The following is a 27228-nucleotide window of genomic DNA, read 5'->3' as shown; positions in this document are numbered from 1 at the left end:
CCACCCCTCAATTTATATGTAGTCATAGTGCTGCATACCTCAGGATGTGACCTTATTTAGAAATAGGGTCATTGTAGCTGTAATTAGCTAAGATGAAACCATAGCCAGGAGCCGTGGCTTATGCCTGTAATCCCAGCACTTTGGGAGGCCGAGGCAGATGGATCACCTGATATTAGGAGTTCGAGACCAGCATGACCAACATGGTGAAACCCTGTCTCTACTAAAAATACAAAAATTAGCTGAACGTGGTGGTGCATGCCTGTAATCCCAGTTACTCTGGAGGCAGAGGCAGGAGAATTGCTTGAACTTGGAGGGTGGAGGTTGCAGTGAGCCAAGATCGCGCCATTGTACTCCAGCCTGGTCAACAAGAGTGAAACTCTGTCTAAAAAAAAAAAAAAAGATGAGGTTATGCCGGAGTAGGCTGGGCCCCTAATCCAGTATGACTGGTGTCCTTATAAAAAGGAAAAATTTAAACACAGAGAATGTCATGTGAATTTGAAGATGACTGTCCATAAACCAAGGAGAGAGGCCTACCTGGAACAGGGCTTTCCCTCCCAGCCTTTAGAAGGAACCAACCCTCCCAACACTTTTTCAGACTAATAGCCTCTAGAACTTTGAGGCAATAAATTATCTTGTAGTACTTGATTATGAGAGCCCTGGGAAACGAATGTGATGGTTTTGTAAGAGTACCAATTTATTCTGTATAGAGTATAACAAAAAAGGACGTAAGGGAGAATGTATTGAAATGAAAATTTAATGTGTCACTTAAGATACATATGAATGACAATGAGGTAAAGACGGACATCAGAAGGGTCAGAGATATAAAGTGGTTGCATGGAAGACAGGCAAAGAAGTTCCAACATGCATGTAATTGAAATAGCTAAAGAAGTAGTGTTTGAACCAAATACATATTTAAAGCTATTATCCAAGAAAACTTTATAGTAGAAATAAGAAAAAACCTAAATCAACATCTCAAAAGGGGCCCACTGTGTCCCTGGGAAAACTGACTTAGCATGATCAACCCCAAGACATATGGTAAAGTTATTAGACTTTAAAGACAAAGAAAGTATCTTCAGGACCTCTAGGAAAAAGGACAAGTTACTTAATGGCTGAGAAAATTAGTCTGCCATCAGACGTCTCAAAAGTAGCATGTAAAAGCAAGGCAAAAGTGGAGCAGCATTTTCAAGAAACTCAAGGAAAGAAAGTGTGAGCCAAGGACTTTATATCTAGTTGTTCTTCAAGTATCCAGTCTATAAAGAAAAACAGTTTGAAACATGTAAAAACTCAGGGAATACTGTGCCCATGAGACCGTCCTGAGGAATCAGTTAGAGCAGTGGTCCTCAAAGTGTGGTCCCCAGACCAGCAACATCAGCAGCACTGGGGAACTTATTAGAAATGCATATTTTTAGGCCCACCCCAGACTTGCTGAATGAGAAACTTTGGGATGGAGTCCATCATTGTGTGTTTTAGCAAGCCCTGCAGGCCATTCTGATGCATACCTTATAAGAAGATCTTCCAGCCAAGGGATGATTGAGGAAACTTTGGTAGAGAACTGATAGTGAATATTGATATTGATTGCAGCTATAGGTCTAAGAAATGAGTAGAGACATAATTTGAAGAACAGTATGAAAATATCCCTATGTGTTGTCAAAGTAGAAAGAATACAACTAAAAATGAGAAAATAAGGAACAGAGAAAGGAAAAAGTAAAATTAAATTATTAATTGTGGTATAGGTAATAGGTAGAAGTCAGAGAGTACCACTTAAAACAGTCAAACAAGATAGTAAAAAATTAAGTAAGAAAAAAAGATGATTAAAGGCGTCATAAAAAATATAATGGCAAAGAAACCACTAGAACAATTCAATTAAATGTAATATATAATCCTGGATGGAGGAAAAAATTGCTAAGAGGAATTTGTTGGTATAACTGATGAAAGTGGAATATGGAATGTAGATTAAATAAAGTATTACATCAATGTTAAGCTGAATTTGATAACTTAATATGAATATTTAAGAGAATATTCTTGTTCTCAGGAAATAACACACTGAAAAAGTGGTAAAGGGCAAATTTTGATACTGAAATTTTAAATATTGGAATGACTTTGTAATTTTCTTCAAGTATTTAAAAATGTGATTACTATTTACCTGTACAGTATGATTCGAAGCTAAGCAGAGATGAAAATATATTTGATCATTCACATTTCTCATGGTGTAATTCTATGATGATTTACTATAAATCTCTTGTGGATAACGCAGAAAAAGTTTTGCATTGAATACTTAAGCTTTCACCTTGCACTGCATATTCCAAACAGCATATCCAGCAAATAAATTTAGTTGCTTCTTTTAAAATGTACTAAAACTCAGGGTATTAGTATGAACTAACTTTGGATGGAAATAGTAAAGACGAGTACAAATGGTATTTCCTAATATTTTAAAATTCATTTATACCAGCTTTATCCAAGTTTTTTAAGCAATAGTGAAGTACTTTGTTTTTCTTTTTTAAAGAGATGGATGTAATGAGGCCTTTGATAAATGAGCAGAATTTTGATGGGACATCAGATGAAGAACATGAGCAAGAGCTTCTGCCTGTTCAGAAGCATTACCAACTTCATGATCAAGAGGGCATTTCGTAAGTGTTATGGTTTATAAGTCTCCTTTTCTTTTAATTCAGTATGTATTTTGTAATCTTCTGCAGGGAAGACATTCTATTACATTACAAGACACAAATATAAGACATAGTCTCCACCTTCAATGAGTTTATAGTCTGTTTGGGAAAGAAATGCATTTAAATCACAGAGCAGTATATGGGAATTACTGCAGTGATGATGCCTAATAAATGCTAGGGATCTTGAAAGAAGGGAGATCTGATTAAGTGGAACAGGAATGTTAAGAGAAGTGATGTCTGAAATGATCAGGAGGTAGGTAGTAAATGCTTCTTTATGCTGAAACAAAGTCATGGAGGTAGGAAAGCAAACCTTTTTTGACATTTTGTCATCATTAATAGATTCGAGTAACTTCTCATTCTAATGATAGTTTAATAGTTAAGCAAAGTAATACGCAATTGATCAGAGAAGAAGAATATAAACTGAAAAAATATTTAGGTAAACATTTTTGTTTCATAAATTTAAACTTTTTGCTCTTCATTTTTGTTTCAACTTATTTCTTCCTGGTGAAGAGACGTCCTTCAGATGCCTCTGGAAACTACTTTTAGGTCAAATCCCTTAGGGAATTCATAGTATCTAAAAATTAATTAATGTTTATCTTACCTGTTGATGCATATAGTTTTTAAACTTGTATTTTTTAAAATTAACTTCTTAGGTTGACAATCATAGATCAAATATGTTTAGTGTCATGGTTACATAGGTAGTGTCAATACATTCTTTGTTACTAGCCAAATACTCAACATTGTTTTGAAAATCATAGCAGCAAAATATCTTATGAGAAAATTACTTTTTAAAAAAAATTTATTGCTTTACTGTGTACAAAACCACACTGTAAAGAGGATGCCTTTAGCCTTTTTTAATTTAATATTTTACTATCTTGTTTGGCAGATATTTCATTTAACTATCTCATTCAATATCCACAATAACTCTTGTTATTCCGCTTTTAATTAGCAAAGATAGGACTTGAACCAAGTATGACTTCTAGCCCAGGGTGGGATGGAAATGTTATTTGGTTCCTTGCCTAGATTAATTTTCAGTTCCCATCTAGTACTAAAACCATGATCATGTTATAATAGATTTTGTTCGAAAATATTTAAGTCTTATAACTTTTACTTTTCAGATTTGTACAAACTCTTATACACCTTCTTAAAGGAAATATTGGAACTGGCCTTTTAGGACTTCCATTGGCAATAAAAAATGCAGGCATAGTGGTAAGACTTATCTTTGTAATCACCAGTTAAGATACAGTTATCAGTCTCATTTATAGCAATCTAATGTCTGACCTAGTCAAATATAACCTGGTAAGGTGACGTTTAGGTGATCATTTAGATGTTGTCTTGAAAAAATTGTGTCAACTGTGATAATGATATCTAACAAAAAATACTAATTACTTTATTCATTTCTACTTCATTACTTATTTGTAATATTTAGCCAAGTAAAGCCACAAACATAAAACAGTCTTTGATTTTCAGGTATAGTTACATATTCTTACTATTTTGGATTTTCAGGAATTGAATTTAGCAGTATAATCATAGCAACAAATATATTTATAGATCAGATTATTGGTAATGTGACATTGTATAGTTTTTTAGAGTCAAATATAAAGTTTTTAGAATTTAAATAACAGTTAAGAAAAGTTGATTGGGCGCGGTGGCTCATGCCTGTAATCCCAGCACTCTGGGAGGCTGAGGTGGGCAGATCACGAGGTCAGAAGATTGAGACCATCCTGGCTAAAACGGTGAAACCCCGTCTCTACTGAAAAATACAAAAAATTAGCCGGATGTGGTGGCGGACGCCTGTGGTCCCAGCTACTTGGGAGGCTGAGGCAGGAGAATGGTGTGAAACCAGGAGGTGGAGTTTACAGTGAGCCGAGATCACGCCACTGCACTCCAGCCTGGGCGACAGAGCGAGACTCTGTCTCCCAAAAAAAAGAAAAATAATAACAATAACTTTTAAAAACCAACATGTAAAGCACTGTTAGAGGCAGCTATTGTAATTATTATAATTACAGAGATCCTTGTTAGGGGAGAAACCCATTTATGATGTAATAAAATCATATCTAACCTTTTTTGAATAGACCAGTTTCTACAAACAGTTTTAACTATCTCTGCATTTGACTATTTTTCCCCCTTAATTTAGATGATAAAAACTTTTGATTATAAAAATAAACTTTGGCAGTATTTTGGTTGTATCTTGATAATTATTAGCATCGCTTTAATTTTAGTAAATAAATATTTAAAATATTTTATTTACTACTTTTTGAAATAATTATTTTCTAAGCATGGTTTCTGACACATAGTAAGTACCCAACAAGCAGTCTGTGGAAGTAAATTGCTCGCAGTCTCCGTTTGACATTGTGCTTTTTAGGGATTTCAGTAATGATGCATGGTTGCGTATAATTATAACGGTGGGTCACTGGTAGTTGTAGACTTGCCATTTGATATTCAATATGATCTTGTGTTCTATCCTACTTTGTTATCTATTCTCCATATTCATAGGTTTAAGTAGCTAATAAGATGGAATTATACATTGTTGTCTTAAATATTACTCGAAATTCTTTCTGCATCAAGTTTATTAGTTTTCCCTTATGCAATGACTAATCATTTTGCCCAACAAGTATTTATTCAGTGCACATGAAAAATCCATTGATTCATTGCTTATGAGATTACTCAATTTCTGTTAAATATTTAAACCTTATACATTTTTTCCCCACAGCTTGGACCAATCAGCCTTGTGTTTATAGGAATTATTTCTGTTCACTGTATGCACATATTGGTACGTTGCAGTCACTTTCTGTGTCTGAGGTAAATGTGGATTTGTTAAGCCTATTTATTTCAAAGCTATCTTTTTATTTAGAGCATCAGATAGTCTTATATTCTACTGTGCTTTGTATTTCCTTTAAGCTCTGATATAGATACATCTAAGGTAATGAATATGGAAGAGGGTAGCATTTCATATGATTTAAATCTGGTTAGAATCTATTTTTAAAAGGTAGCCTTATTAGTGAAATAGTATGGTTTCTCAGTATAAATGGAAAAAATTAGAAAAGATATATAGAGGCAATGGAGACAGTGGTGTGACTTTTAGCTATAGCATAATGGTCTTCAATGTGTTAGTAATTCTCTTTTGATTATAATGTCTTTGGTGCTCTCTGGTGATGTATGGGTTAGTAGATAGTCAACAAGATAATATTATTTTTCTTTATTTTTGTATCATGAAATACTTCTAGTGGACAGTAGACCATATGTATTCTAGTAGCCTAATGTCAAATCTTGACTCTTTTTTGTTGTTATTACATACTGTTAAAACTTTGGGCAAATCATTTATGAGCTTTATATAACAATGTATACTTGGGAAAAAAAAAAAGAGAGAATGGAGAAATAATACCTACCTCATGGGAAGATTAAATGAGATAGTTTATGTGAAAATGTATTGTGCAGCCTTGCACAGATGTATTATTAATTAATGCTATTCTAAGAATGGAATAATTTAGACATGAATAATGTAGTTGTTTTAGGCATTTGAAATATTTAAATTAATAAAGCACAAATATTAAGTTACAAGTTACAAGTTATGTGCTAAAGTTATATAAACTTTAGCAGTAGATAAAATTAATATGCTGGTAAAAAGGACAGATTTAAACTTTTAAAATTTTATGAGGCATGCTTTAAAAGTATGAAGATCTTAACATTTTGATAACTCATTTATCAGTGCATAGCCTTGCATTTATTAATTCCTATTTATTTTATATTTATTTCAAGAGGTGGTTTTATGGACCAACTTAAAATTTTTCTTTTTTCCTTTGCATGTATGTCATTAAATTACAGGTTTAAAAAGTCAACATTAGGTTACGGTGACACCGTGAGCTTTGCTATGGAAGTGAGTCCTTGGAGTTGTCTTCAGAAGCAAGCAGCATGGGGACGGTAAGTACTTATTCTGTTATTAATATGTGATTGTTAAAATTATGTTAATTTTAAGGATTTTAATCTAACAAGATACATAAATAAAAATATGATAAAGCTGGAAAATAGACATATGTAACCCTTAAACAGACTTGGGTTCTAATCTGAACTTGACCGTTTTTCAGTTTTCTGACCTTGATCAAATTACTTATCATTGTGGTTTGGTTTTCTCACTATGAAATGAGTTTGTAGTAATACCTATTTCACAGGATCATTATGGTAGATGAAATAAAATGGTATTTATAAAGCATGACCTGCTCAGATAATAACATAATCATGTTCATTAATTTTTTAAATAAAGGAAAACAAGAAAAATGTTGTTGTCTCATTATTTCAAATGAAGTTGTAGTATTTAGTTACATGCTTATCTGAGGTATGGGTATATTTTAGCATAACCTTATTTTATTGTCTTGTTATTTAAATGTAACTTTATTATTGGTGGCTCTGCCTCAGCAAAGTCAGATGAATACAGGACTAGAAAAATAAGGAAGCATAAGCAGTCAGCAAAGTGCTACCTGTTGTACAGATGACATGTGAGATGGGAATTAAAAGAAGAACAGTGTTAGTAGAGTAGTTTATAGTTAAGTATGGCCTTTCTGGAGATTTTCAGGAAGTTAGATTTGGTATGAGCTGCTCAGAGTTCCTGATATGCTGAGTAGGAGGATATATACTATAATAAAATGTTTTAAAACTTTTGAAAAGAGAAATAAAATATATTGACATTCAGTAGCTCTTATGGATACTTATTTGTGGATATCTTTTTTCAGGAGTGTGGTTGACTTTTTTCTGGTGATAACACAGCTGGGATTCTGTAGTGTTTATATTGTCTTCTTAGCTGAAAATGTGAAACAAGTGAGTATTTTTCTTCAGTTAATGAAATCATTTTCTTCTAAAGCCCTAGTTATGGCTTCATATTTCTTCTGTGGAAGCCATGGTTGAATTTGAAAATGTGTTCCCTTTCATAAATAATCTTCCTTTACAGATTTTCCTTTAGTCTTTTTTTCTTGCAATTTGGATTTCTGCTGTAATTGTTGATTTTACTATTTTGTTATAATACTGATAATGCTTGTTTTCTCAGATCAGAATATGACATAATTTACTGATTTCTTAGCTATGTGAAACTTAGATCTCAAAAGCATATACAGAGAGGCTTTGGAAGCATATTCTTTACATTGGCATTCTATAAAGAACGATATAAGGCTTTAGCCAGTAGCCTAAAAAAATCAAGTAAAAATAGTGAACATTCATTATTAAAATCCAGTAATTATAGCCATTGTGTAAAAAGATACTGTGTCCAAAAATGAACAGCTTTCTGTAGTTCTTTCAGAAACTTTCTCATATTGTGAAGGTTTGCTTTAAGAAGAAGTGGTATGCAGTCTTGGAAGAGATTGACAGTGTATTTGGACAAATGTGGAAAGCACAGAAATAAAAAATCCCTCCATCAAAACAATACTATAAAGCACTTTTCTTTATGACTGGTATCATTATTCCTACGTTATCCTCTGCTCTTCTTTAATCATTATTTTAATCAGTAATGTTTATTAATTATCCACATGTCCATGGTACAGTAAACATTTTACATAGTAATATATAGGATTGTCTTCTAGATATTTTTATGCAAAATGATGAAGTGAGTATGTTTTCTAAAGAACCTATGTTTGTGTGGGTTCTTGTGCATTTGTGTGTATTTGACTCTCTTTTCTAAGTATAGACTATGCTTCATTTCACTGAGAATTGGCAAACTGTTTCTATAGAGGGCCAGATAAAAAGTATTTTCTGCTTTGCAGGCCATATGGTCTCTGTTGTAACTACTCAGTTCAACCATAGGCAACAATATGTAAACAAATAGATATGGCTGTATTTAGGTAAAATTTTATTTGCAAATATAGGTAGCCTACAGACCGTAGTTTGTTAACCTCTGATTTAGACTATCCCTATATGCTGTATTTGAGCCATTCACTTAGATTTTTGTGTTGGGAGAAGCCATTGAGTCAAACCCTCTTTTATAAAAGAATTCATAGCTACTTAGGAATTGGGGCTTGGATTTCTGGTCAGTTTTCTTTCCAGTGTACCATGTCTCGGCATCTAGAAAAGCTTTGTTTATATCTGGAACCTTAAATGTCTGGAAACTTAAATGTACCTGTTCTGTGAAACCTTTCTTAACTGTTCCTTCCATGCTTTCCTTTTCTTTATCTCTTGCCAGAATTTATTGGTTTTTCTCGTGGCTTCTGTGTCACTTTTTTTTTTTTTTTTTTTTGGAGACAGAGTCTCGCTCTGTCGCCCAGGCTGGAGTGCAGTGGCCGGATCTCAGTTCACCGCAAGCTCCGCCTCCCGAGTTTATGCCATTCTCCTGCCTCAGCCTCCCGAGTAGCTGGGACTACAGGTGCCTGCCACCTCGCCTGGCCAGTTGTTTGTATTTTTTAGTAGAGATGGGGTTTCACCGTGTTAGCCAGGATGGTCTTGATCTCCTGACCTCGTAATCCGCCTGTCTCGGCCTCCCAAAGTGCTGGGATTGCAGGCTTGAGCCACCGTGCCCGGCCTTCTGTGTCACTTTTTAAAATAGCCTTGATCATGCTGCACTGAAGTTAATTTACAAGTTATTTTTCACCAGTAGACAGCAAGTCCCATGAAGGAAGGGACTCCCATATCCCTTGTGTTCATCACTATAAACTAGCATCTAAGAGTGCCTGGCTTATCAGTACCCAATATGGTTATTGGCTCTGAAGGAAAATGAACTCCTTGCACTGGGAGAGATTATACCTTTTTCATGTCTTTATTTCTCAGACCTCGTACTGTACCTGGTTGATTGCACAAGTGTCAGTAAAACTTTCTGGACTGAAAGGGTTTAATCCTTTTGTTTGATTTCTGCAGTGATGGTCTCTGCTACTTTTCTTGCTCCCACCCTGTGCAAACACCCATTTTTCCCATTTTCTCTGTCAACTTTTCTCTTTCAGCACCTACATGATTGTTTTAGCTTGGTTTCTCACTTTCACAGCCATTTTCCTGTGTCTATAAAAGGAATGGTGTCCTTAGGGTTTTCAAGGTAAGTGATCATATCATCAACAAACAGGGACAGTTTGACTTCCTCTTTACCAATTTGGATGCCCTTTATTTCTTTCTCTTGTCTGATTGCTCTGGCTGGGACTTCCAGTACTATGTTGAAGAGGAGTGGTGAGAGTGGGCATCCTTGTCTTGCCCCAGTTCTCAGAGGGAATGCTTTAAACTTTTCCCCATTCAGTATTACGTTGGCTGTGGGTTTGTCATAGATGGCTTTTATTACATTATGGTATGTTCTGTGACTGATAAAATAATTCAGCAAAGTTTCTGGATACAAGATTAATGTACACAAATCAGTAGCTCTTCTTATAAACCAACAGTGACCAAGTGGAGAATCAAATCAGGAACTCAACCCCTTTTCCTTTTACAAAAGCCGCAAAAAAAATTAAACTACTTGCTGGTTCCAAGATGGCTGAATAGGAACAGCTCCAGTCTACAGCTCCCAGTGTGAGCGACGCAGAAGATGGGTGATTCCTGCATTTCCAATTGAGGTACCGGGTTCATCTCACTGGGGCTTGTTGGACAGTGGATGCAGCCCATGGAGTGTGAGCCAAAGCAGGGCAGGGCATCGCCTCACCTGGGAAGCACAGGGTATCGGGAAATTCCCTTTCCTAGCCAAGGGAAGCCATGACAGATGATACCTGGAAAATTGGGACACTCTCATCCTAATACTGCGCTTTTCCAACATCTTAGCAAACGGCACACTAGGAGATTATATCCCATGCCTGGCTTGGAGGGTCCCACGCCCACAGAGCCTTGCTCACTGCTAGCACAGCAGTCTGAGATCGAACTGCAAGGTGGCAGCAAGACTGGGGGAGGGGTGTCCACCATTGCTGAGGCTTGAGTGGGTAAACAAAGCAGCGGGGAAGCTCGAACTGGGTGAAGCCAACTGCAGGTCAAGGAGGGCTGCCTGCCTCTGTAGACTGCACCTCTAGGGGCAGGGCATAGCTGAACAAAAGGCAGCAGAAACTTCTGCAGACTTAAACGTCCCCATCTGACAGCTTTGAAGAGAGTAGTGGTTCTCCGAACACGGAGTTTGAGATCTGAGAATGGACAGACTGCCTCCTCAAGTGGGTCCCTGACCCCCGAGTAGCCTAACTGGGAGACACCTCCCAGTGGGGGCTGACTGACACCTCATACAGCTGGGTGCCCGTCTGAGACGAAGTTTCCAGAGGAAGGATCAGGCAGCAACATCTGCCGTTCTGCCGTATTTGTTGTTCTGCAGCCTCTGCTAGTGATACCCAGGCAAACAGGGTCTAGAGTGGACCTCCAGTAAACTCCAGCAGACCTGCAGCTGAGGGTCCTGACTGTTAGAAGGAAAACTAACGAATGGAAAGGACATCGATACCAAAACCCCATCTGTACGTCACCATCATCAAAGACCAAAGGAATGCAGCTCCTTGCCAGCAACGGAACAAAGCTGGACGGAGAATTGACAAGTTGAGAGAAGAAGGCTTCAGACGATCGGTAGTAACAAACTTCTCTGAGCTAAAGGAGGATGTTTGAACCCATCGCAAAGAAGCTAAAAAACCTTGAAAAAAGATTAGACAAATGGCTAACTAGAATAAGTAATGTAGAGAAGACCTTAAATGACCTGATGGAGCTGAAAACCATGGCATGGGAACTACATGATGCATGCACAAGCTTCAGTAGCCTATTTGATCAAGTGGAAGAAAGGGTATCAGTGATTGAAGATCAAATGAATGAAATGAAGTGAGAAGAGAAGTTTAGAGAAAAAAGAGTAAAAAGAAATGAACAAAGTCTCCAAGAAATATTGGACTATGTGAAAAGACCAAATCTACGTCTGATTGGTGTACCTGAAAGTGACAGGGAGAATGGAACCAAATTGGAAAACAATTCAGGATATTATCCAGGAGAACTTCCCCAACCTAGCAAGGCAGGCCAACATTCAAATTTGGGAAATACAGAGAACGCCACAAAGGTACTCCTCAAGAAGAGCAACTCCAAGACACATAATTGTCAGATTCACCAAAGTTGAAATGAAAGAAAAAATATTAAGGGCAGCCAGAGAGAGAGGTCAGCTTATCCACAAAGGGAAGCTCATCAGACGAACAGTGGATCTTTCGGCAGAAACTCTACAAGCCAGAAGAGAGTGGGGGCCAGTATTCAACATTCTTAAAGAAAAGAATATTCAACCCAAAATTTCGTATCCAGCCAAACCAAGCTTCATAAGTGAAGGAGAAATAAAATCCTTTACAGACAAGCAAATGCAGAGAGATTTTGTCACCACCAGACCACCAGAGAAATGCAAATCAAAACCACAATGAGTTCAGAAGGAATAGTAGCAGCTCCTCTTTGTACCTCTGGGACATACCTCAAAATAGTAAGAGCTATTTATGACAAACCTACAGCCAGTATCACACTGAATGGGGAAAAACTGGAAGCATTCCCTCTGAAAACTGGCACAAGACGGGGATGCCCTCTCTCACCACTCCTATTCAACATAGTGTTGGAAGTTCTAGTCAGGGCAATCAGGCAGGAGAAAGAAATAAAGGGTATTCAATTAGGAAAAGAAGAAGTCAAATTGTCCCTGTTTGCAGATGACATGATTGTATATTTAGAAAACCTCTTTGTTTCAGAACAAAATCTCCTTAAGCTGATAAGCAACTTCAGCAGTCTCAGGATACAAAATCAATGTACAAAAATCATAGGCATTCCTATACACCAATAACAAAAACACAGACAGCCAAATCATGAGTGAACTCTCATTCACAGTTGCTTCAAAGAGAATAAAATACCTAGGAATCCAACTTACAAGTGAGGTGAAAGGCCTCTTCAAGGAGAACTACAAACCACTGCTCAGCGAAATAAAAGAGAACACAAACAAATGGAAGAACATTCCATGCTCATGGATAGGAAGAATCAATATCATGAAAATGGCCATACTGCCCACAGTAATTTATAGATTCAATGCCATCCCCATCAAGCTACCAATGACATTCTTCACAGAATTGGAAAAAAATACTTTAAAGTTCATATGGAACCAAGAGCCTGCATTGCAAGACAATCCTAAGTCGAAAGAACAAAGCTGGAGGCATCACGCTACCTGACTTCAAACTGTAGTACAAGGCTACAGTAACCAAAACAGCATGGTACTGGTACCAAAACAGAGATATAGACCAATGGAACAGAACATAGCCCTCAGAAATAATACCACACATCTACAACCATCAGATCTTTGACAAACCTGGCAAAAACAAGAAATGGGGAAAGGATTCCCTATTTAATAAATGGTGCTGGGAAAATTGGCTAGTCATGTATAGAAAGCTGAAACTGGATCCCTTCCTTACACTTCATACAAAAGTTAATTCAAGATAGATTAAAGGATTAAATGTTAGACCTAAAACCATAAAAACCCTAGAAGAAAACCTAGGCAATACCATTCAGGCCATAGGCATGGGCAAGGACTTCATGACTAAAACACCAAAAGCAATGGCAACAAAAGCAATAATTGACAAATGGAATCTAATTAAACCAAAGAGCTTCTACAGAACAAAAGAAACTACCATCAGAGTGAACAGGCAACCTACAGAATGGGAGAAAATTTTTACAATCTACCCATCTGACAAAGGGCTAATATCCAGAATCTACAAAGAACTTAAACAAATTGACCAGAAAAAATCAAACCCATCAGAAAGTTGGTGAAGGATATGAACAGAGATTTCTCAAAAGAAGACATTTATGCAGCCAACAGGCACATGAAAAAATGCTCATCATCACTGGCTATCAAAGAAATGCATATCAAAACCACAGTGAGATACTGTCTCACCCCAGTTAGAATGACGATCATTAAAAAGTTAGGAAACAACATGTGCTGGAGAGGATGTGAAGAAATAGGAACACTGTTACACTGTTGGTGGGACTGTAAACTAGTTCAACCATTGTGGAAGACAGTGTGGCAATTCCTGAAGGATCTAGAACTAGAAATGCCATGTGACCCAGCCATCCCATTACTGGGTATATACCCAAAGGATTATAAATCATTGCTATAAAGACACATGCACACATACATTTATTGCGGCAGTATTGACAATAGCAAAGACTTGGAACCCACCCTAATGTCCATCAGCGATAGACTGGATTAAGAAAATGTGGCACAAATACACCATGGAATACTATGCAGCCATAAAAAAGGATGAGTTCATGTCCTTTGTAGGGACATGGATGAAGCTGGAAACCATCATTCTGAGCAAAATATTGCAAGGACAGAAAGTCAAACACCGCATGTTCTCACTCATAGGTGGGAATTGAACAATAAGAACACTTGGACACAGGGTAGGGAACATCACACACCGGGGCCTGTTGTGGGGTTGGGGGAGTGGGGAGGGATAGCATTAGGAGATATACCTAATGTAAATGACGAGTTAATGGGTGCAGCACACCAATGTGGCGCATATATGCATATGTAACAAGCCTGCACGTTGTGCACATGTACCCTAGAACTTAAAGTATAATTAAAAAACACAAAAAACAAAAAACAAAGCAAAACAAAAGACCTGCAAACACACAGGATAGCACCTGACACAGTTATCACTCTCCAGGTATTTGTTGTTCCAATCTCTCCTCCTCAGTCTGAGTTAACCTATGAGGAACAATAAAATAATGTACAATAAAAATTGTAACTTAAGCAAAAAAAAAAAAAAAATTAAACTACTTAGGAATATACCTAACCAAAGAGTCAAAAGACCCCTACAAGGAAAACTACAAAACACTGCTGGAAGAAATCATAGAAAACAAAAACAAATGGAAGCACATCCCATATATGTGGATGGGTAGAATCATATTGTGAAAATGACCATACTGCCAAAAGCAGTCTACAAATTCAATGCAATCCCCATCAAAATACCACCACCATTCTTCACAGAGTTAGAAAAAACAATTCTAAAATTCATATGGAACTAAAAAAGAGCCTGCATAGCCAAAGCAAGACTAAGCAAGAATAACAAATCTGGAGGCATCACACTACCTGATTTCAAACTATCCTATAAAGCCGTAGTCATCAAAAGAGTGTGGTACTGGTATAAAAATAGGCATATAGACCAATGGAACAGAATAGAGAACCCAGAAATAAAGCCAAATACTTACGGTCAACTGATCTTCAACAAAGCAAACAAAAACAAAAAATGGGGAAAGGACACCCTTTTCAACACATGGTACTGGGATAATTGGCTAGCCACATGTAGGAGGATGAAACTGGATCTTCATCTGTCACCTTATACAAAAATCAACGCAAGATGGATTAAGGACTTAAGACCTGAAAGTATAAAAATTCTGGAAGATAACATTGAACAAACCCTTCTAAACATTGGCTTACTCAGGGATTTCATGACTAAAACCCAAAAGCAAATGCAATAAAAACAAAGATAAATAGCTGGGACCTAATTAAACTAAAGAGCTTTTGCACAGCAAAAGAAACAGTCAGTAAACAGACAACCCACAGAGTGGGAGAAAATCTTCACAATCTATACATCTGACAAAGAATTAATATCCAGAATCTACAATGAACGCAAACAAATCAGGAAGAAAAAAAACAGCTGCATCAAAAACTGGGCTAAGGACATGAATAGACAGTTCTCAAAAGAAGACATACAAATGGCCAACAAACATGAAAAAATGCTCAGAATCACTAATGATCAGGGAAATGCAAATCAAAACCACAATGCGATACCACCTTATTCCTGCATAATGGCCATAATCAAAAAATTAAAAATATAGTAGATGTTTGTGTGGACGCAGTGATCAGGAAACACTTCTACACTTCTGGTGGGAATGTAAACTAGTACAGCCGCTATGGAAAACAGTGTGGAGATTCCTTAAAGAACTGAAAGTAGAACTACCACTTGATCCAGCATTCCCACTACTGGGTATCTACCCAGAGGAAAATAAGTCATTATTCTAAAAAGATACTTGCACACGCATGTTTATAGCAGCACAATTCACAATTGCAAAATTGTGGAAGCAGCTCAAATGCCCATCGACCAACGAGTGGATAAAGAAACTGTGATATATATATCATCATATATATATCCATCATATATATATATGTGTGATGGAGTACTACTCAGCCATAAAAAGGAATGAATTAATAGCATTTGGATGAGATTGGAGACTATTATTCTAACTGAAGTAACTCAGGAATGGAAAACCAAACATTGTATGTTCTCACTGATATGTGGGAGCTAAGCTATGAGGACACAAAGGCATAAGAATGATACAGTGGACTTTGGGGACTTGGGGGGAAGAGTGGGAGGGGACAAGGGATAAAAGACAACAAAATATGGTGTAGTGTATACTGCTTTGTTGATGGGTGCACCAGGATCTCACAAATCACCAGTAAAGAACTTACTCATGTAACTACCACCTGTACCCCAATAATGTATGGAAAAATAAAATAATAAAATGTTTTTAAAAAAGGGAATGGTATCAAGAGATTAGTGTTGTAACTGCTGACAGTTTTAGCCAGGAGAGTACTTTTAGATACTGTCTGCATCTGAGAGTCCCAATAAATTCTGTAGTTTTTCTTTCTACCCTCATTTTATTATTTTTTTTCCAAAATATCCTTTTAAACTATTTCTTCTATCTTTTACTAGATATTTGCAAATAATTAAGTTCTTATACACAGTTTCTGGTAGAAAAATCTGTAATCTAAACCATCAGACACAGGTGTTCCCTCATATGTATTGTGACTACAGAATAGAGTGAAAGGTCTTAGCGTGAGCAAGTAGCCATGGGAGATGTAGAGGACATAGAAAAGAGTAACAGTGATTAGAGTTAGAGTCCTGTTTATACTCTTTTGTTTATCAAAATAAAGCATCAGTCCTTCCATTAGCATTACTTGTTATAGATGACATCCTTTAGATTTTACAAATATTTAATTCTACAAATTGCATTTTCCTAGGACTCCTAACCCCATTAAGAGGCTTTTTATTAACAAGAAGTTATAAGACATACCATCTTACCAGTCATTTATATATAATATGATGGAAATTATGCCTTTCTAGGGTTGTGCAACATGGTAGTACTGTGTCTTTTCTAATACCTATCTTCTAAAGGAGTTACAAGCTCTGTTTGAATTTAAGAATAATGTTAGTAATGCCTTATAATTTTATATTTACAAACCATGATATACATTATTTAATCTTTGTAACTACTCTGTAAAGTAAGTACTATGCTCATTTTATGAATGAGAAAGCAGTCTCACAAAATATGAGTAGTGTGCCATAAGTCATATGGAATTAGGTTGAAACCTAGATCTCTGTCACATCCAGTATGTTAATTGTTCATCACCCCACGGGACATTGTCTTGTTGGATTTTAGCTGTGAGTGTGTTTGTATGACATAAAGAGTAGATACGGTGGATAAAGTAAATGTTTATAAGCTTAGAATTGGTGACTTTCTCCTATGAAATATTATCAGTTACTTCTCAGGTTGAATGGAAAAGTTTAACTTTGCACATGTCCTAAGAATATCAGGTAGAAAAAGTGATTCTCTGGAGGTAAGGAGAATGCCTGCTGTAGATAGAAAGGTAAAAGTCCTTTTGAATCATAAAGAGTAACATGGGAAAAAAAAGGCAGTCAGGCTTGAGAAAGTAGTTGAGATGGTCACTGAAGCAGCATGAGATCAGAGATTTTCCCTCTCTACAGAGGTGTTCTTTTACATTTGATATCTTTATACAATCATAGACACACTAGTTGATTAAACCTTACCAATTGCTACATATTGTTATAGTTAAAAACCATAGGATTGTTACCCTCCCTTTAATGTACATGAAATTTAAATGTATTTTATTAACCCAAAAAATTAAAGGTTTAGTTGCCACACAAATGTAGAAACCTGCTATGTAACTGCCACAGGACTATTCTTGGTCCCATTAAGTCTTTATGCACAATCAGTAGGGGATAAAGAACCCTAGTGCTTCTGATGAGTCTAGTCCATAGTGGTTATGTTGTTCCTGTCTGTTCTTACTCTAAGATACTCTAGAAAATCTCATATAGATAAAATAGTGGTATGTGGGCTTGGAGAATGGGGAAGGAATACAGTATTATAAATAAAAAATGTAGCAATATCAAAGATCATTGATTGTAGAATAGGAGTTCAAATCTCTGCTTTCTCAGTTTTAACTCACACATTGAGCAAAACCCCCTTATCCCTGGTCTAGCATCAGTTTCCTTATTTGTAAAATGGGAATAGTAACAAAATATGCCCTTGTTTCTCATAAACTTATTGTGAGGCTCAGCTGACAAAAGCCTTTGTAAAATGTAAAACATTATACAAATGTAGGGTACTATAACTGTAATTCTGCATTTGGCTTTACTGACAAACCTCTGCCGTTGGAATTTTAACTATTAAATTACAGGATCATTGAAAACTTAGTAAGTGGTGGATTTTAGTAAATTTGAGCTCAAATGGAAACAACTGAATTTAGTAATTTTATTTTATAATGTTTATTTCAGTGTTTTACATTTTGGTAAACATGTGAGATCGTAGGAAGTCCTATTAGATAGCCAATCTCTGTCTCTAGAGGGCACCAAAGGACTCAAATGTTTACCTGAATCTTGCTCTAGGTATGTATCTACATTCTTATTTTATTTTTTTAATCCTCAGAATTTTTATAACCACTTTTTTGCCAAAAGTGCTAAAATACTATATTTGTGATAGAATTAATTTTAAATTCCAAAGCACCTAATAATAATTAAAACAACCCTTTAAAATACTGGTTATATAACTGCTTTTCTCTTGCCAGCTAGCCTTATTAGAGCTTTACTTTGATCATTATCTAATCTAATTATTGGAGATACTGCTTTCATAACAAGTATTTGGCTCTAAATAATTTAGTTACTAGACCATTAAATCAACAATCAAATATGTTTGTAAAAACCAAGGAATGTAAATCCCCAATTTTGCTTTTATTTTAAATTATATAAAAGAAAATGTAAAGTTTTGATGGTCAGTTACAAGATAGTCATGTGCTGTGCATTTCTTAAATGGTGCATGATGTAACTTGAAAGTCTCTTAGTCCAGTATAAGTTATAAATTGCCTGTATAGGGCAAAAATCTAATAGATATATTCTCTACAGTCTAAGATGATGTGTACATTTATGCTGACACTAAACATCACTTATGGTAGATTACACATGTAAAATTAAAGTAGAAGAAACACTTAAATTGTTAATCATATCAGAAATTTGTTTTAATCTTCTGATTTGTTGGCCTCTTAATTACTACATTTAGAAAGAGATATGTAAGAGTGGAGACCAGGTGGCTGCTTGGGCAGGGCCCTCCTTTCTGGGTTGCAGTATTTTGGCCAGGCTAATTCTAGAGTCACAGGCCTGGGTTTGAATCCTAGAACCACCACAAGATTTAAAAAAAATATTTCTCTAAGCCTAAGGTTGCTGAACTATAAATTGGGATTAATATTACCACCTGCTTTAGAGAGTCATTTTGAGGATTAAGTGAGATATTGTATATAAAGCATGTAGTTCAGTACCTGATACAAAGAATGTACTCAAAAAACACTAGCTATTATTATTACAAGGTCTTAAGAATTTTTAGAATGTGTGTATCCAGAGACTCGACAATATTGATGTGTTCGAAGGAGGGTACACTGTTTGGGGGCAAATAAGTTTTCACTGGTATTCAAGTTATAGTATGATCTGCCTCTGCTGTAAATTTTTAAGACTGTTTCTAGAGTCCTCTATAATTTCATTTCTATTTTAGTAAGTAGCATTATGTGATTAATTGGATCACAGATAGTTCTTAATATATGGAGTCTGTAAATCACGTTTGTTTTGAAATCTGAAAATTGGGTTATAGGAGTGGCTGAATAAATTTTAATATAAAGTTGATCTATCTTGTAGAAGTTTTTTGCTCTAGCAAAAATTTATGTACTGTCTACCATATGGCCATGCATGAATGTAGTGGATTTTTAATAAATATTTATTGATAGTGATGATAATTTATAAATAATTGCTTTATAAGAGTTTTAAGGTTAGGCTATAATTTTAAAATTTTGCTCTGACTACATTTTTGAGAGATAATTGGAGCTTGTTTCCTATCTGAAGAAAATAAGCTAGAGGAGAATACTCAGTGGCCATCCTAGACAAGCATGGTCCCAAATTTGATGATCTCGAAAGGAGATACTTGAGCCTTTGGAGGTATGAGCATGATAGTGACAAAGCTTCAGAATACATTAGCAAATCTATCGTTATAATTTTCTAATGAACTTTATGGTTACAGTATGATAAAAGAAATTACCTTTCAAGATTATTTTATGTCAGTTATCCTTATATTTGATACATATGTTTCTAGGAAACCTGAGTATCTTGAAAAAATGTAAATGTAAATATTTTAAAATATAGCAATTTATTGTGAAGTGTATAGATTGTAATTTTCTTTGTACATGTGTTCTATGGTTGTAAATTGATGGAAGTTTTTGCCCTTCTTTATTCTCCTGGTGATCCTATATAGGTTCATGAAGGATTCCTGGAGAGTAAAGTGTTTATTTCGAATAGTACCAATTCATCAAATCCATGTGAGAGAAGAAGTGTTGACCTAAGGATATATATGCTTTGCTTTCTTCCGTTTATAATTCTTTTGGTCTTCATTCGTGAACTGAAGAATCTATTTGTACTTTCATTCCTTGCCAACGTTTCCATGACTGTCAGTCTTGTGATAATTTACCAGTATGTTGTCAGGGTAAGTATAAAATGTCTTTAACTAAGTTCTTATCTTTCTTATATAAGTAAAATTTTTGTTTACCATAGAGGTAAAAGTAATGATATGTAAAGATCCCAACTTCATATGTGGCACACAGTGTACAATCAGTAGATGCTGGTTTCTTCTAGGGGGATGCTGTTGAGTTAGAAAAGTATATGACATAGAGATTAAACAGGCTTTGTGGTCAGATCTTGAATCTCAGTAAATACGCTTCTGGGCTTTGTGACAGTGCTTCAGAAGATAGTAATACCTACTCTATTAGAGTTATTTGAGATTTAGGATTGTGTTCTTAGTACAGTGCCAAACGTTGAAAGCAGGTGCTCATTAAATGTATTATTCTTTAAAATACTCATTAAATGTATTATTCTTTAAATCTTGTGATTTAAGCCAATCACAAGAGATGCATTATATGTGTGTGTGTGTGTGTGTATATATATATATGCAGTTCTGTAATTTCCTTTCACTTCTGAACTTTTATTTACTGCCACTGCTTCAATCCACTGCCACTACACTAGTCTTTAATCCCTTTATCTGAAATATATGCAATTACCTCAACTGATTTCATTGTCCATAGTCTGGGGATTCTTAACCCAGTTTCCTTAAAATAATCTATTGTTGAGATTCAGGGATTCTTCAAATTCCTTAAAATAGTTTGCAAGATTTAGTATTTCTGTTTGTATGTATGTGTTTTGCTGTTGAGCAGTTATGTAGCTTTCATCCTGCAAGGGTGCCAAAGACCAAAAAAAGGTTGAGAATCCCTGCTCTAGTCACTCCTGATCTAATTAATCTTATATATTATTTCCAAGGTAATTGTTGTAAAATCTTCTTTAGCAATTTATTAAAAATTCTTACTATGGATCTGTGTTTCATTTCCTTCCTCTTTGAATTTCAAAACCTGTAGTTTCTCTTATAGCACTGAGTGGGAGGAAACAGACAGGAAGTTCCTGTAGGCTTTCCGGAGTTCGTGGCCCCTTAGCTAAACGTGTAAGAGTCAGTTAAGCCGAAAAGGAGATTCCCAAAATAGAAGAAACAGCATGAGCTGCTGTTTGGAGAAGAGAAATAGCATCCTGCTTGCCTTAGATAATAGTTTAGTGTTGAATGAGCCAAACATTGTAATACCCTTTCATTCTAAACCCAGTGTGTATGGTTTTAGTCATGTATCACCATTATATCACACAATTCTATCTATGCTTCAGATGTCCTAGACCTCTCTGTTCCCCAAAGTATCCTTGAGCTTTCACACTTCAGTTGCTTTGTTCATCCTTTTTACTTGGCCTTGAATTCTACTTCCAATCAGGCAAAGCAGAGAATGTAAGATGGTGAGGAGAGTAGGGACCAGACTTGGGGTATCTGGAAGAAGTGGCTATTTAGAGCTAATGTGCACTTTGTCCAGATGATGAGAGTTGGAATAAGCCTGTGAGTCAGGACCAAGCAATCAAAGCCAGAGTCAGGACATATATATTCAAACAATAAGGGTAATGACAACCATCAGATCAAATGTAAGCACTGAAACAAGAAGGAAACCTGTTCTAGGCAGCAGCAGAGCTATAAGGTAGAAAGCCAGTGTCAGGAGCCAGGCACCTTAGAGAACTGAAAGAGCAATGAAAATAGAGTGGAGAATGAATTTCTATTGGGCACCAGCAGCAGTGGTTGATAACTTGACTGTATGGCTCTCAGCTTAGAACTTGAATGTGCTTATGTATTTCCTGTTGTGGCAGGAGCCACACCTAGTGTGCACAGCCTGGGACTTGCAGGTGGAAGCAGGTAGTCAGGAGCATTTTGCTCAGATGGAATGTATGGGCATAAGGGAAACAGTTGCTTTTGGCAGTGAAATCCTAACAGCTTGGCTACATTTAACATAGGGTGCTTTAAGTGTTCATTGAAAAAACTATTCACTTTTATAACACATTTGCTGTGGTGAAGCTCAAAATTACATGATTTTTCTTTCAATTTTAAATTATTTAGAATAAGTAAAGATTTAACTGGTCTTCTTTTTTTCTTCCTTTCTTTAGAACATGCCGGATCCCCACAACCTTCCAATAGTAGCTGGTTGGAAGAAATACCTACTCTTTTTTGGTACTGCTGTATTTGCTTTTGAAGGCATAGGAGTGGTAAGAATTTAGTTATTATTATTATTTTTTAAAATCTTAATTCAACACAATGATTTATATAGCCTAGCTATATTTAAATTTGCATATTTTTCTTTTTTATTTCAATTTTCTTTATTTCTAGAACATGATTTCCAATTTGGTGTGATAGATTAGAATTATAGTTTAGTCCTTCCACTAACAAGGAGCTTAATGTTAGACATACCACTTAGGCTCTCTACTTCTCTTTTTCTTTATCTATAAAATGAATAAATTAGCCAGATCATTTTTAACATTTTATTGTGGAAAATTTCAAACCTATACAAAATTTAGAAAGTAGTATAATGAACTCCTATGTAAACGTCACCCGGCTTCAAAAATTATTGACTCAAGGCCAGTTTAAAAAAAAACCTATATCCCACATACTCAGGCACATCTGAAGCATATTTTATAGATGACATTATTTGAAGGGAATCGGAATAGTTCCAGAATCACTGCTATATAAGAAGAGTTAGATATAAATTCTCCCTGTAGTTTTATGAATATAATGTTTGTTTTTTTGCTTTTGTTTTTTTTTTTTTGAGACAGAGTCTCGCTCTGTCGCCCAGGCTGGAGTGCAGTGGCCAGATCTGAGCTCACTGCAAGCTCCGCCTCCCGGGTTTATGCCATTCTCCTGCCTCAGCCTCCCGAGTAGCTGGGACTACAGGCGCCCGCCACCTCGCCCGGCTAGTTTTTTTTTTTTTGTATTTTTTTGGTAGAGACGGAGTTTCACCATGTTAGCCAGGATGGTCTCGATCTCCTGACCTCGTGATCCGCCCGTCTCAGCCTCCCAAAGTGCTGGGATTACAGGCTTGAGCCACCGCGTCCAGCCATAATGTTTGTTTTGAGAAACAATGTTATAAAGCTAATCCTAAGAGACACTCCAACGATTCTGATGATTCTAAGATATTAAATATTTCCATGCAGGTAGTTCCCAGTTAAAGCCTAACATTTGTAGACTTGAGGAAAATAAGAGTCTTGCTGTCTGCTTTGCTCCATAGTTTATGTTTCATAGTCTGATGGTAGGTATGGGAGCAAAACCATTTGTAAACATCTATTTATATTAACCCCAGACAAAATAGATCTATAATAAAATTTTATACCATTTTACTTGGGTTTCTGCTCTCTGTGAATTCTCCTTCAGATAATTCTCCCAAATTCTTACAAATTTTCACAGCTACAATTATTGCTGTTGCAAACATAACTGCAGATTTTCATGTCTGTCTTTAACTGATGAGCACTGGTTAACTATTGACATTTCCTCTGAATCTCAAATTCAACAATTCCAAAGTCTGACACATATTTTCTCATCCAAAACCAGCTTTACTTTCTCATTTCCTTTTTCTTTTAGTTTTATCTTCAGTTGCTTAAACTTGAAACACTGGAGTGATTCCTTTTACTTTGTTCTTGGTTCCCTATTTCAATCAATAATTAAGGCGTGTTAAGTCTCCTTTAATATTTCTCAAATTCATTCCATAAAGGAGACTATACATAAAACAATTATAATGCTGTGTGACACAGAGAAGGCCTCAGAACATGTTCATTTCTTTCTCTTTCTCCCTTTCTAGCTGCACTGACACCATTCCTGGCCACTGCCCATATTTCCTGTCTGGATTATCTCCAGAGCATCCAAACTGTTCTCTGCCCTCTTGCTGCTATTAACAGTTAATGTTTCCATCTGGAACTGCCTGACTGAAAAGTGGAAAAAATACTAGATTTATCATCTCATAGAGTTATTGTGAGGATTGCATAAGATGCTGCATGCAAAGCTTTTAGAATCATACCTGGCATATCATAAACACTCCAGTAAATACTTGCTATTATTATTACTTAGCTATTTCACTATATGGCCTAATTTTATGGTTACAGTCTCTGAAGATTTGCCTTAAAAACTTGACTTTTCAGTCAGCCTTTTCTTATTTTCTTTAAAGGTTCTTTTTCAATAAAATAAAAATCATTAGTTTTACAGAATTTGACAGTAGATACAGGTGGGTAGATGTAAAACCGGTTACAGATATGTGTGTATACATGGGTTAGTATACATGCATATACTTCCTAGTTCTGTCTCCTGAGAGGGACTGCAAGTAGTGACACCCCAGTAGCAATAAGCACACACCCAGATCTTGATTTCTAAATACCAGATCTTCACTTCTAAATACCATTCTACAAGAGAATCAAAGTTCTTTGGAGAAATGGCTGATTTTAGGGCTGAAGCAAGGAAATGCAAGATGAGGCTAAAGCATCTTGTAGTGTCAGAAGGTAAGAATATGTTCAAGAAACGAAAGAATGGAGGCATGTCAAAGGGAAACAGAAGCCAACCTGATGGAATTTACAATGGCCAAAGGTGGAATAATATGAGTAACGAAACAAATAACAGAATATTGGATTATAATTCAATGTTTTAAAAAATATACATAAGGCCATGCTAATATGCATGCATACATACATACATACATACATACATACATACATGAGATTCCTAGAAATCCTCCTCCCTCCAGGCAATATAACTAATCCCCCTCCTACTCCCCAGAGAATGGGCTGGATTTAGGGACTTGCTTTCAGTGAACAGAGTATGATGAGAGGGAAGAAAAGTAACTGTATAATAGAGAAACCTGACAGACATTACCTTAACCAAGTGATGAAAATTAACTTCACCAGTGATAAATCATGTTAATAACGTGTGATGAGACAGGCACTTCACCTGTGTTATCCTTCTCTAAAACTGTCAATACCAGTCATGAGAAAAACCTCAGACAAGCCTAAATAGAGGGGCATTATGTAAAATACCAAACCAATGCTCCTTAAAACTGGCAAGATAATGAACAACAAGCAAAGATTGAGAAACTATGACAGACAGGAGGCATCGTGACAAAATGCACTGTGGGTATCCTGGATGGAACTCTGGGACAGAAAAAGAATATTAATGGAAAAACTAATGAAATCCAAATTAAATTTGCAGTTTAGTTAATAGTGATGTACCAATGTTGGTTTTTAGTTGTTGCAAATGTACTATGGTAATATAAAAAGTTAATGGTAAGAGAAACTGGGTCGGGGTATATGGGAGATATCTGTGTTATCTTTGTAACTTTTCTGTAAATCTAAAATTATCCCAAAATAAAAAGGTTATTAAAACCAACTAGCAAGTTTGCCTGCCAAGAGATGAGTTTAAATCTTTTTAAGAATTTTAAAATAGGTGGCATAAATATATAGCAATGGAAGTGTACTTCAACAATTATATGTGTTGTAAAGGAAAAAAATTTGCATATAGCCTATAAATAACCAATTTGTGTGTAAGAGACACTGTTATTTGTAAATACTTTTATTCCCTTAAAAAAAAAAGAATTGTATTCTTTTCTTAGGTCCTTCCACTGGAAAACCAAATGAAAGAATCAAAGCGTTTCCCTCAAGCGTTGAATATTGGCATGGGGATTGTTACAACTGTGTATGTAACATTAGCTACTTTAGGATATATGTGTTTCCGTGATGAAATTAAAGGCAGCATAACTTTAAATCTTCCCCAAGACGTATGGTAGGTGTATATGAATTTGTCAATATTGGTTTATATATTTTATAATGTACCACTGTTTGATGATAAAGGCATGTTCTTGGATTTATGGTTTAAACGTTTAAAATTTTTACTGTGATTTCCTGGAATCCCATCACTTTGGGAGGCAGAGGTGGGTGGATCATCTGAGGTCAGGAGTTTGAGACCAGCCTGGCCAACATGGTGAAACCCCGTCTGTACTAAAAATACAAAAATTAGCTGGGCATGGTGGCAGGTGCTTATAATCCCAGCTACTCAGGAGGCTGAGGCAGGAGAATCGCTTGAACCCGGGAGGCGGAGGTTGCAGTGAGCCGAGATCGCGACATTGCAATCCAGCCTGGGTGACAAGAGCAAAATTCTGTCTCAAAAAAAAAAAAAAATTACTGTGATTTATTTATTTGTGCAATCTGGAATTTTTTCATACTCTTCGGAGGAGAGTAAATATGAATTTAGGGTTCTTCTGGGATTTAAAAAAAAAATGTTTAAAATTGGAGGTTATTCCAAATCCAAGTCAAGTATAAGAGTAGAACAGGGATTATTTTCATATGGACACATTTTAATAAAAAAATTAATACCTGTCCTTATTGCCAAAAAAACCCAAACCATCAGGGTTCCTGATAGAATAATAGATTACATCATACTTGCTATTTTGGTCAGCTTCATAGTGTGTATTGTCCAACTCCTTTCAGAACACAGTTGGGACACATTATAAATAATACAACAAAATGGTGCATCATCTTAATGTTCTCTTTAGTATTGGGACCATATCCTGCTAAATGAAGCATTATATGTATATGATTTTTCCTTTTTCCAGAGGTTTGTCTTTGAAAAATTTTCAAAGATAGTGGCAGTAATTACCATGCAGACTTACTTCCTTGTTTACAAGATGGAAGGTAACTCCTTAGTTTTCACATATGCAAAGAATAAATTCAGAATTGCTGACTGAATTATTGTCACATTACTACATTAGCTACTTGGATAAAAAATGTCTGTGTAATCTTAAATGTCTTAAAATATTAGTGAAAAAGCAACAACAGCAGGAATTATATCTTCTGACTGGCCTCCTGGTGAGAATTTGTCAATCCTGGGCATTGGAGTCAAAAATGTTGCTAGGACAAATGTTTGTAGGAAGCCATTT

General features: G+C 35.9%; 1 protein-coding gene across 2 annotated transcripts in view; it reads left to right on the top strand.

Moving 5' to 3' along the window:
- The window catches only part of SLC36A4 (solute carrier family 36 (proton/amino acid symporter), member 4), a 52909-nt gene that overhangs the window by 8529 nt on the left and 17152 nt on the right, over window positions 1-27228 (top strand). Inside the window, exons 2-9 of one of the 2 annotated variants that reach the window (XM_011995007.1) lie at window positions 2504-2627; window positions 3782-3872; window positions 5377-5436; window positions 6489-6584; window positions 7391-7475; window positions 20169-20396; window positions 22430-22528; window positions 25906-26075. In XM_011995007.1, the coding sequence (XP_011850397.1) occupies window positions 6535-6584; window positions 7391-7475; window positions 20169-20396; window positions 22430-22528; window positions 25906-26075 (632 nt within the window). In that variant the 5' untranslated portion in view covers window positions 2504-2627; window positions 3782-3872; window positions 5377-5436; window positions 6489-6534. Of the gene's footprint in view, window positions 1-2503; window positions 2628-3781; window positions 3873-5376; window positions 5466-6488; window positions 6585-7390; window positions 7476-20168; window positions 20397-22429; window positions 22529-25905; window positions 26076-27228 lie in introns of both variants that reach the window. The other variant, XM_011995006.1, reaches the window with a different exon arrangement.

Source organism: Mandrillus leucophaeus, unplaced genomic scaffold (assembly GCF_000951045.1).
Source record: "Mandrillus leucophaeus isolate KB7577 unplaced genomic scaffold, Mleu.le_1.0 Scaffold465, whole genome shotgun sequence".
Taxonomy (NCBI): domain Eukaryota; kingdom Metazoa; phylum Chordata; class Mammalia; order Primates; family Cercopithecidae; genus Mandrillus; species Mandrillus leucophaeus.
Note: the sequence above shows the minus strand (reverse complement) of the source record. Positions and strands in the feature narration are given on the sequence as shown.